We start from the raw sequence: 12,554 nt of genomic DNA on the forward strand, positions 1-12,554 counted from the left end.
AGGGTTCCTAATTGATTGATGTAATCCTTTTGTAGCTGGCCATCCTAATTTAGTTGCTGTAAAATGTAAGTAGGACACAGGTAGAAATACTAAGTCTAAAACTGTGGTTTCCATGGATGCAGAATGTAGCATAGCATGAAACAGTGGCTTGATTTGTAGTGTATTTATCTTAATATTAGGTTGTTTTGCTGTTTACAGGTTTATGAGACAGAAAGAATGATATATTTGGTAACAGAGTATGCAAGTGGCGGAGAAATATTTGGTAAGTACTAATTCATACAAAGAGGTTCAATTGACACTCTATTCTATTCGATTGTGCCTGTACTGATATATATCCCACCACTTAATATTCTGAATTTAATAATTGTCTTTAATGATATGATGATTAATTTGCGATATCTTTCAATATGTGTGATGAAAAAAATAATTGTTTTGAAATTAGAACATTTATTTTTGACGGAGCCAAAATTTCACAACAAAGGGTCCTTGCCGAGTTGGTCTCAGTAAATGTAGGATAAGAGAAACAAACAAAGTACAAATGTATATATGCCCAATTGAAGCAAGGTAGTTGTAGTACTGTGGTTAATAAGACCAGTTACTAAAAGCGTGATGAGTTTGGTTGAGAGCTCACTGCCAAAATTGCAAAGATGTTAAGTCACCATATTTCAAGGTTTACAAGAAATCGGATTATAAGAAATTTTACAATATTTACATTGCTTTTCAGATCACCTGGTGGCCCATGGATGGATGGAAGAGAAAGAAGCCAGAAAAAAGTTTAAACAGATTTTAACTGCTGTCCACTACTGCCACAAGAATAACATTGTACATAGAGACCTGAAGGCGGAGAATCTTCTCTTAGATGCCAACCTAAATATCAAGCTAGCTGGTGAGTGGGAAGATTTTCATACAGTAGTTCTTGAAATCATCATGGATTTCGGTCGCCCGGAATATTAGTCCAATCCCTAGGAGCTCCTGTCTACCATAAGATTCTTACCTCAGTCTGTGAAAACTGGGGTATTGTTTTCGGTCTGTATGTTTTTTTGTCTTAGTGTGTGTCCATGTTATTGAAAGTTGTAGAGTGACAGAATGTGAGACAAGATCGAGTAACCAGAGGCTGGCCTGGGTCCAAAGTTGTTCCTGCAGCAAGTCAGGAAAATGCATACTTTAGACAGAATTAGTGAGAAATTGACCAAAATGAATAATTTGGACAAGAGGTTTTTAAAAAACTCTTTGATTTTTTCGTTGTTCCCCAACGTTCCTGTCAGTTTGGTCAACGTGAGGCTGAATGACCAACTTGTGTCATGGGCTCAAAATAGACCTGCAGTATAATTGGAATTCCAGGGAGAAGTTAATAAAAATTTATCTAATCAAGACATTCTAGATCTTTAATGGTCAGGGTACTTAGATAAAAGGTAGGCATGCAGGTAGTGAGATACAGTAACACTGGACAGCAACTGGATCGATTTTGCAAACGGTTGGAACTTTCAGATGGAACTGTTCCAAATTGCAGAATCTGCTAGCATTGCTGGCAACTTGTAATATTGCATATTAAGTAAAAGAAAATATGTGTATTATTAACTATGTAAGGTTTGAAGGGGTTTAAGGTATTACTGACATATCGCATTATGGAATAGGAATAAAACATTCTGCAAAACTGTCAAAAAATTCGACATAGATGATACTGTATCATCTACAGTTTTTTTTTGACAGTTTTGCAGAATGTTTTATTCCTATTCTTTTTACTGTAATCTGTTCACATTGAAGCTGACTTGATTTCATTATGTTTACGACCTAATATGCATTTTATGAGGATATGAGATCATAATCACCGTTAAACAAGCAATTAAAACAGCTGTAAAACAGAGCTCCCAGGCAATTACTGAAATGTGAATGAGCCCATTTCAGCTGTATCCTGGAGATCATAAATGGATAAATGCCATAGAGAAAAGATTACAAAATGTTAAATGTTTTAGGCTTTAAGGTAGGGTAGCCTATATGAGTGTAGATTTGTAATAGAAGGACATAGTAATTTTCAATATGCAAGCAACTCATGTGCAAATTCTTCTTCTAATGGTTCCAATGACACTTTTTTTAGTTTTTTTTTTTACTGGCCCAGCAAGAAATACGGGTTTCATACTCAGGTACCTTGTATCATTGCCCAGCCCTAATTGTCATTATGATTGAAAACTGTAGACCTAGCCTGGGTCCCGTCCGGAAAGTAGTTCGCTCCGGCGTTCATTATCTACTATATACAGTCGCTTCTAGCTCTGACATTCATTATACACTATATATATCGCTTCTCTGTGTTTCCGTCTGGAGACCTGGACCATGTTAACGTCTGGAATTGTCCAAATTTTGGACGCAGGCACTGATTGGTCCCTACACATGAGCAAATTATGGAATGGGTTCAAGCGATCGTTTGAACAGGCGTTCCAACACCAGACAAGCCCTCCGTCTGTTTGCGGAAGGCCTGTTGTCATCGAACAAGTGCTCTAGAACCTATTCCTTGATTCGCTCATTAACTGGCGTCACCACCAAACAGTTTGAATGTGCAGGTCTGCAGACGGATAGCAGAAGCGAACATAGGAGCGAACTACTTTCTGGATGGTACCCAGGCTAATGTAGACCTACAACGAACATTATAAAATTAAATGTTCACCACATACTGTGAAAAGCAATTGCCACTTAAGGTCTTATTTGGTCTGCATTTTAGTTTTAATGTGAAGTAGGGAATATTGTCGTCATCCAGCAGAGTCGTGTGTACGTCTTAAATAGGTCAGGATTAGTTTTGGCATCAGTAGGGCATTCACCCCACAGGTGACACTCTGGCTGCGATGTCCAAAAGGGATTCTGTAATCCCGGAAATAAATCGTGCATACGTTCTAAAACGTTCTTAGGCTGGATTAGATTTGATATTAGTACATGTACTTTGCTGACTCCGCATGTAATATTTTTGCTGCAGTGTATAAAAGGAATATCAGAATCTGGTATTAAGACACACATATGTTAGAGAAGGGTTTAGCTTTGTAATTGTATGTTATATTGTTAGTACATCCTCCTAAGCTGCCTACATTAACCCACACATGTGCACGTGGGTACATGGAGGAAGCTTGGAGGTCGTTGCACTCTCCACTTTGATGATTCTGACTCAATTTTTCCTCCTGAAATAGAAATTGTGATTTGTTTCAGGCTGACCAGCCCTGTCCACTTCCTCATTAAGTTAAACAGCCAATTTTGTGTCCACTTCAGTTCTATTAACATGAGTCACGATTTCCAAATATTGGACCATCTAAATTTGGATTGTAAAGCGGAAGACAGGATATTCAACAGATGAGAAAAAATGCACTTAAAATGTTGCATGTATTATGAACTGTAACATGCTAGAACTACTAGCAACTTGACATATTCTTGCAGTCCTTTTTTTGCTTAGATCAGTCTCTTTCTGTTACTTTTTTGTTGTTGTGAAGAACAAGGTGGAAGCTTTTGCACCATGTTTTTAAAATGTGAAGCAACGTAGCTGACAATTGTTTAAATGCACTCCCAAATGATGACTCATTTCTTTTTTAAATCAGTAACGTTACGCATGGGATATTGAAGAAGCCCAAAAGACAGAGAAATTTGTAATTAGAATGTACCAGAAACACATTCTCAACTAAAACGAGAAATTCTCCATACGATATCTGCAGATTGCAGTCACCTGTCTGCAGACTGCATATACCTATCTGCAGACTGCAGTCACCTATCTGCAGACTGCAGTCACCTATCTGCACATTGCAGTCACCTATCTGCAGGTGCAGATAGGTATCTGCAGATAGCAGATACCTCACTGCAGACTGCAGTCAGCTATCTGCACACTACAGTAAATGTGCTAAGACAGCATACACCTATCTGTACACTGCAGTTACCTATCTGCAATCTCCATACAGGTGAATGCAATCAGAGTGCAGTCTATATGAGGGCCCCCAAGGGGGGGTACCGACAACGCTCTACGCTAAATTCGGGAGGGCCGGCTACGTAATACGCTAAATTATGGACGCTTCATTACGCTCTACGCAAAATTACGAAATTTCATAATGTATTATGCAAATATTTATTGTCTTTTGGCTGAACTCCGCCGACGGCAGAACATGTGAAGATGAGATCTAAACAAAACTGATAATTCCATCAATAAGATTAAAACTTAACTTCTAAAGACGTCTTGCTGGCCAAAGGCGGCGACAGCAAATTTCTTATGTGACGTAATTTTCAGCACTTGTAGCACCGAAAGCGGAGGCGCGACAATCCTAGGGCGTCCGGGGGCATGCTCCCCCGGGAATATTGTGAAATCCTGACCCTCTGAAACGCCATTTTAAGCATTTTGAAGGGCAAATTTTTCTCACAGACTAAGCTAAGTTAAATAGCATCCAATTAGAAATTCACATGGTTTTAGCTTTAAGCTGGGCAACGCCCCCAAACATCATTTTCAGATTTCGAGTGCCGAAAGCACGAACAGTCGAACTGTCGCAAGGTAGGTACGGGAAAATTTGGAAATTTTTACCCTCTGAAACACCATTTCCTGCATTTTGAGGGACAAATTTTGCTGGCAGACCATATGCTCAATGTAATGACATTTCTGTCAGAGAAACGTCTTTGAGGGCGACGAGCGCCGGAGAGTCGTGAGCGCCGGAGGCTAGGCCCAAGCCGTCGCAAGCCTTGGCAAGGGCCGCCCGGCGCCCGGAGAAAAATTGAAATCTCGACCCTCTGAAATGCCATTTCCTGCATTTAAGGGGCACATTTTGCTTGTTAACTAAGCTAAGGTCGGTAAAAAGATTTCTACTAGTTGGGGGGACGACGCTCCCGCAACATATTTTCACCATGTCCAGTGCCGAAGTGTTGAGCCATAGCAAGGAATGTCCGGCGAAATTTTGAAATCTGGACCCTTTGAAACGCAATTTCCAGCATTTTCGCGGGTAAAATTTGCCGGTAGACTAGTTACAAAAATGTAGTTTAATGAAACTTTGATTACGCTTGACGAAAAATTAATATGAATTACGTTTTACGGTAAAATCCGGTTAGCTTCTACGTAATACGTTAAATTAAAGGGGCCAATATCGCTCGACGCAAAATGCACCGATTACGCTCTACGTTTAATTCGAGCGGTCCCGCTACGGAGTACGTAGAATTAAAACCGCCGATTACGCTCTACGGAAAAGGGCTTTGGGGCCCCCCTATATGAATATAGTCTGTATTCTAGTTCAAAATGTACCTAAAATCATCAACTTAATGTTCACTATGAAAATAATAGAACACAGAGTCCTGTAACCTGCAACAGATCTGTAATACCTGACATCTCATCACAGTGTAATTAGTACAGTTACTCAATCAGCGGCTCACGTGCTGAAGGCTCAAGACGTAGGGGAAAATTTCTTTGTTATCATACTATTTGAATATTTCCTATATTTTGCCAGGCTCATTTCAAAGGGCTTATTGTAATTTTGACACAAACACTTTGTCACTGCCTCATATAACAATGCCCAGTAATTTTTAGAACCTTTTAATGGCATCTCTCTCAGTCCAATAGGATATTTTCAAGAGTTCGAGTAATGCCTAATAACCAACCTGTACATGTACTAGTATGGCTGAGAGCGAGTCATAAAATCAGATCAGACTAGACTTTGAATAACAGAATGAAGGAATAAATGAACAGATGAATGATTGGTTTTAGTAGAACTGTCGTAAGGGTTTGCAGTGGCAGCCATTTGCTAACTCAAGTGACCTCAATATGACAGCAATTGCCCAGGTGCGGCCATCTGAGACTTTATGTTTTGAACCACTTACACCGGGAAGGACCCTTACTCTTTTCAATTAGTAGGGCACGTTCTTTAAGTTGTCCCGCAGTTTTGAACAAATTTTATTCAAAAGGTTTATCATAATTCACAAAAGTCCTATAGCTATGTGGACTCTTTCCCCTATCTCCACTGGCTTGAAGTCTTGTCATTCACCAGTAGCTGACACCCCTGCTGGTTTAGCTGCTGCTTGGATTTACTTAAGGATTAGTGTGTAACATGGCATCGCTGATTGATTTGTATCAGTCCCATGTGAGTGATAATGGGACCCCACTTAGCCTCAGACAGAGAAAACCTTGCAGAAAACTTTCAGGCTGGTGGATGTACTAGTAGACTCAAAAGTCATCACAAAACTACCTTTATTGTTTTCTTATTGAAGAGTTGACCTTAAGCCCTTTTGTCCTCATACACATAAAGTTGCCTTTTAATAACAGCATGTACACATGTGACATGTACATGTACATGTATGCACACCTTGTACCATAGAAAAACAAGAAATTTGTTATTTTCATTAGTATCTTTGGTCTGACTCTAAATAGGCTGAAGTGACCATTAAGTTTGATCTTTTACTATTTGTCATATTTGTCAGTCTGGCTGATATGAAGATTGTCGAACTGCCTACAATAGATGGGTCTTTGTACTGTGGCTATTACATCTGTTTTGTGTTGACTGTCCAGCCTGCTTCAACCAGTCCACCAGGAAATATGATACAGTTCAGACTAGGTCACATAGTCTTCCTTAAACCTAAGGAAAGCAAACAGGTCAGGAAAAGGTCAACAAAAGTTTTTAACCCTCAAAAATCATATTTTCTCACAAATATTCTAAGTAGGACATACTTATTGCAAATGTTGAATTGAACATGACATTGAAATGATTTCTAAGAAGCAGAGTAGATTTACAAAATGTATGTTTCAGGAAAGTTGGTTTGGAAAAAATTGTCACAATGAGCTTAATTATTGTGTACACTTCCATGGTCAATGTTCTTCCTATAAAAGTATTCTTGTCATGTTTTAAACCTGGAGTTAGGATGTACTAAAAAATTTTTCCCTGGCTATAATCCCTTCCTATGGTGCACCAAACCGTGTATAATTGATCTGCCTGTGATAAAATTCCCCAACTTTTCACTGGCTGCATGTCAGTCTCCACAGGGAAACTTTAGTGGAGAAACTTGTGATCACAGAAAGAGAGTCTGCAAGGGGTCATTGTTTTGTGTCTCTTGTCATGTCACTGTGAAACTTTACTGCAAGCGTAATTGATATGAATTGTACGTGAAGCGTAATCAAAATTTCATTTATTAAACTTAACTTGTCTACCGACAAACTTTACCCAAGAAAATGCACGAAATTGTGCCCCTTCAGCACTGGTCATAAGGAAATAATTTGCGGAAGCGTCACCCTAAAAACCATTACTTTCAAGGTATATTGGAAGCCCAGGGGCTGAAAGACTGATCCTATAACAAGTAGAGTAGATGTCTTTGGTCTATAGTCTATAACGTTTAAGTAACTTATAAGTATGTTGAATTTGTTGTTGCCTTTGCCAGGATTGACTTGCTTATATCACCAAAAGCTTACCCTGCCTGGGAGCCAGACAGGACCGGGTAGCTAACGAGTTTTGTTTGGGGAGCCAAGCCACAATTAACTGTCCTAGCTGCCCTATCCTGGCTGGCCCCCAGGGTACCTGGGCAACCTCAAGGAGTTCTGCTCAGATGATGTACAGAGTAAAAATGCATTTGTGCAGATAGTATTATTGCGTTGTGAAAGGAAATTCTTGTTAAAAGAAAAATGTCCTTAAAAAAAATACTGTACAAGTTATCAGAGTCAGTCACACATGTTTGGACCAAGGCTCCTTGTTTGAAAAAAACTGAGAGCACCTATACTGAAATATGATATGGTGACATGTGGCCACCTTATGGTGACCCCAGATATACCCACTGCCTGCCTGAGCTTGTGCCAGCATGTGGGAGAGTACCACACCTCCCATGTGGGACTGGTCAGTGTAAGGGTCTTTGTTCTGGGGGAAGGCTGGTAGTGACTTCTCCCTTTCACAGATTGAAGAAAAAGATACTGCATCATCAGTGCATGAGAGCTGCACAGTGCCCCTTGAATAGAATTAATATATATAGAATTTACCTTTTATCCATCACTTAAATTGGACAAAGATTGAAGGCAAATTTTTTTAACAGATTTCCACAGATTATAACTCAAACCCTAAATTAAAGCTGACTTTTAGATGGATTCTTAACACCTCATCAAGAAAGAGAAAAAAGAAATTTTCCTTTAGAATGATGAATGTTTGTGCCTCCTTCATACTTCTAGTATTCTTTTTATGATAAGTTCCTTGATCTTTAGACTCTTCATTATGAAGATTCCCTCTATGGTCCTTTAAATGTAAGTGGAAGTCTTTTTCATCTTTAGCTGTCTTAAACAATACTGACCAGTCCTATGTATGTTTGCCCTACTTTGTACCAGTTTTACAAATGTTGTGCAATTGACTTTGACTTGACTTGTTATCCAGTATCCACCCTTTTTAGCTCCTATGCAGTCCTGGAGCAGAAAGAAGCTAAATTTATCTCCAATCCTTGGAAGAAAGATTATGATAACAGATAAGATGGCATTGTTTTTTTACCTGCAGCTATAGCTAGGTTTTCTGACAGTCCTTCTTTCCAAGTTGGGGTAGTGGTTTACAGAGAAACTTTCAGAAGACTTATGAGGACATGCAACATTTGTCTAGCCCAACATCTGTTTAGAGATTAGATCCTAGATGTCAGCAAGATAACCTGATGTCCCATGCCCTAGTGACACCCCCTGGTCTACTGCCAAATCTATACAATCACCAGTGGTAATGATATCATGGTATCTGTGTAATATGTCATGTACTCTAACTTGAAAACCTGTAGAACTGAAGCAAAACAAAGCATTGAATGCTGTTTGTTACACAGTAGTGGGTGAATAAACTTTTGAAGTTCCACTTAAAGGCCACAGCAAGTAAATTTTGTGGATGGCATCCCCTGCAGACTGCAAAAGTGATAGAAGTGGGACCGCGTAGCACAGTGGTAGTGTATTCGGCCCGTAACCGAGAGGTCGCCGGTTCGAATCCGCCTGTCGTGTTGCCGGTCTTGTGTCCTTGGGAAAGGCACTTTACACGACTTTCCTCACTTTACTCAAGTGAAAAATGAGTCGTCCCTCGGATAGGACGTCAAATGGAGGTCCCGTATATGGGGAGAGCCACACCCCATGCACGTTAAAGAACCCACACACGTGCGATGGTGCGGTGTGGGTTGGTGCAAATCCTTCTGTCGGGAGTTGGTGATTCACTTCAAATCACCCGGATGGAGGCCTGGCGAGCCTCTGTCTCGTATCAGCCACATGGTGATCTACATCATTCACCCGGACGGGTGTGTCACCCCGTAAGGGGCGGTATAACCCGTCGTGTGCGAACATGTGCGAACATGTACAGGGTTAGCCCTTGACAATAGCCTACGCTAGTTGGGCAGCCCTGGCTGTTTGTAAACAGCTGAACAAATAAATAAATAAAATAAATAGAAGTCTAATGGCATAGGGAAAAAAATGACTAAAAAAACATTAGATGGCTGAATCTTCAAAATAGACACCATAAATGTCAGTCCGTACAACTACAGTCATGGCCACATCCCTAGTCACTTGCAATTGTTCAAGTACAACCATTAGGCTACAACACCAGCAGTTTCCTACCTGGCCGAAGAAACTCTACTCTACTCTACAACATAAAGTACTTGCTATGGCCTAATGTACAGTGTAGGTGTGTCAGCTTACAGTCTTGGAGATGAAAGCTGCATCAGCTTTCTAAGCAATGAGATTTTAGTACAAGCCTTTCCAGTCAAAAGTGTTGGGAATATCATGTTGGGCCTGGGAAAATCTACCATGAAAGCCTTCACATAACTTCCCTCATGAGGTTCTGAGATCAGCCCCCAGAGAACATTGTTTACTTAGGAGAGCAGCTTGATTTCACGGCCAATTGCTCAAAGATAACAGACCTAAGGACTTGGGTATAGCAAGGAGGTACCTCCTTGGTTATAGCTTCTCCACAGAAGGTAGCCTGCCCAGTCAGTTTGTGTACGAAAATCTATCTTTAGGTATTGATCTTCTGTATGTCTACTAGCTAGGAAGAAAAGAAATATCTATTTCTTAAGACACATATAGATGATGACAAGCTACATGTACTTGTTACAAACTCACCTAGACACAAGGTCTTGCAATAACATGACTTCAGTGCACTCCTCTGGCTATTACTCCCGCATTCCCATCGGTCTTTACGGGCATAGCCAAAATGTTACGTACCAGGGCCTGCCCAGGGCGTTGGTAATATTCATCCTACGGAGCTTGATCGGAACTCTCTCGTGTAAAACTCAGAGGCACCCCAACTTAGTTACTAGTATTAGTCTGGGCACTGACGGTGGACCAAAATTCAATGAAAAGTCAAATATGGCCTATCCCCTGTGATTCTACTATAGAAAGTTTTATTTGCAAGTTCTTGCCTGAGGCCTAATTGCAACATGAAACATGCAGAATATATAGTAAACATACTGAAAAAATTTAAAGACTTTTAATTGGTATAGATAACAATGGGGACAAGTAAAAACAAGTGGCTATTCTAGAAATAATATGGACTGCTGAGAGCTACAATCTAAGCTTTTGGGGTTTGACTTCTTTTCTGGAAGCAGTGGAAGACTGTGAAAGTGTCCCACTTTTTCTAACAGGGTTATAGTTCAATGAATTTTGAAATTGATCCAAGTAGCTTAGCAGTTCAAGTTTCACCAGTTCCAATTCGCTTGAGTCAGGAAACTGTTTCTACTCGCCTCTATTGTTTCAGTGATTGCACAACACTGACCCTGCGAGTAATGGCTAAGTATGCCGGACAGGAATATATCGAACTTGGAGGGTCGAGGTCGAGGATGAATCTAAAAAAGAAAAAGGGAGGGGGCGGGGGGGGGGTGTATGGTATTGTAACAGTGGTGTTCAAGTGCCACCAATCAAACCATTTGGACTAGTGCAATAGTGTGGGCCCATGCATGTGCGAATTCCAGGAGAGGGTCTGCATGCCTTTTTCCGTTAAGCGTTACCAGCCATTTTAATTCACCGTTAATCGTTACCGACCTGCTCTAGTTCAACGTTAATCGTTATATTCTTCGTGCATGAAGCGTTATTGTTTGTTGTAATTCAACGTTAATCGTTATTTGTTATCCCGAATTCACCGTTAAGCGTTACCAAGACATTCTTCGTAACCCGTTATACACACAAAGTTTAATGCCAGATAGAACCCCTGAAAATGCAGGAAATGGTATTTCAAAGGGTCCATGTTTCAAAATTTCTCTGAGCCTCCCGGCCTTCGGCTCTGGACAGGGTAAAATATGTTGCGGAAGCGTTGCCCTCAAAAACAGATTTTAGTGTCAAACTAAGCTTAGTTTTGGTCAAAAAAAAAAAAAGGTTTCTCTGGACCTCCCTTGCGACGGCTTGCGCCCTTGGCGCTCACGACGACATGGCGAAAGTATGTTAGGGGCGTGGGTTTTCGCACAAAAAAACTTTTCTCTCTAATAAAATGTTATTCAATTTAGCTTCGTCTTACAGCAAAATCTGCTGTCCTTCGAAAGGCAGTAAATGGCGTTTCAGACGGTCCAGATTTTAAAATTTCCCCGCACTATTGCAATGCCTCGTGCCTTCTGAGCTCGAATCGAAATAGCAAAATATGTCAGGGGCGCAGATCTGGAGTTGGAGGCCAAAGCTATAACAATGTGTAATTTGATGAAAATGTCAAAATCAACCTAGCTTAGTCAGTCGGCAAAATTTGACAAAAAATGAAGGAAATAGCATTTAAGAGGGTCTTGATTTTAAAATTTTCCCGGGGGAGCATACCCCCAGACCCCCCCTTAAGAGGAGCGCCGGTGTAATTTTTCCGACCACTACCATATCTACGCGACTCAACCTCTGCTTGGAGAGTAATATTTTCCCCCATATAACTAACTCTTGCATTGTATGAATAGTAATGCACGTCGATGTTACTTAAGTGTAATGCTTTGTAACTCCTTCTGAATTTACCGTTAAGCGTTACCTTGCCTCCTGACCTGAATTTACCGTTAAGCGTTACCGGGTCTCCTGAATTCACTGTTAAGCGTTACCAACACCCCCCCCATGCAGACCCTCCCAGGAGCCAGGGGAAGATTTTTCTACTCTCCTCCAGTCTTTCAAGAAGGGTCAAAAAGAGGTGAAAGTCCTCTTCTAAATCCCCTGAGAAACATTAGGCCAGGACAATGATCAACAGTTGAGAATGCTCAACAGTTGCCTGACTTTCAGACCAGTTTGTGAGAATCTGATGAAGTAGCAAATACGGGGATTGTCTCAAACACATTTCAAGGCAGTATTCACTAATATTAGATATTTACAAATTCCTTTGTAATAGCAAAATGGTTACGATATTTATGTCAACTGTATCTTAATTAAGGCATGCTCGGGTACTTGCAGAGTAGAGTACTTGTCTTTTCTCTCAAGATTCAAAATGAATTGTACATCAAAATCCTAGTTCCTGTAATGTGAGGCCAAGCATGACTAATCTGGTCCTGGTGACTCCCATATGCATGTTGTCCTCAACACAGAGAAGGACTACCGCTGTATTATACACATGTTGATACTTGATGCAACACTTTCAAATTTCAATCCCCCTAAGATGAGTGCATCTTTAATAGGTTAAGGTCTACTC

The 12,554-nt window shown here is 40.4% G+C and overlaps 1 protein-coding gene across 2 annotated transcripts in view; it reads left to right on the forward strand.

Moving 5' to 3' along the window:
* LOC118428939 (serine/threonine-protein kinase SIK3-like) overlaps window positions 1-12,554 on the forward strand; it is a 57,551-nt gene that overhangs the window by 28,222 nt on the left and 16,775 nt on the right. For both annotated transcript variants that reach the window (XM_035839281.1, XM_035839361.1), the window contains exons 3-4: window positions 199-262; window positions 725-886. In XM_035839281.1, coding sequence (XP_035695174.1) covers window positions 199-262; window positions 725-886 — 226 coding nt within the window. The remainder of the gene's footprint in view (window positions 1-198; window positions 263-724; window positions 887-12,554) is intronic.

This window comes from Branchiostoma floridae, chromosome 1, assembly GCF_000003815.2.
Source record: "Branchiostoma floridae strain S238N-H82 chromosome 1, Bfl_VNyyK, whole genome shotgun sequence".
NCBI classification, from domain to species: Eukaryota; Metazoa; Chordata; class Leptocardii; order Amphioxiformes; family Branchiostomatidae; genus Branchiostoma; species Branchiostoma floridae.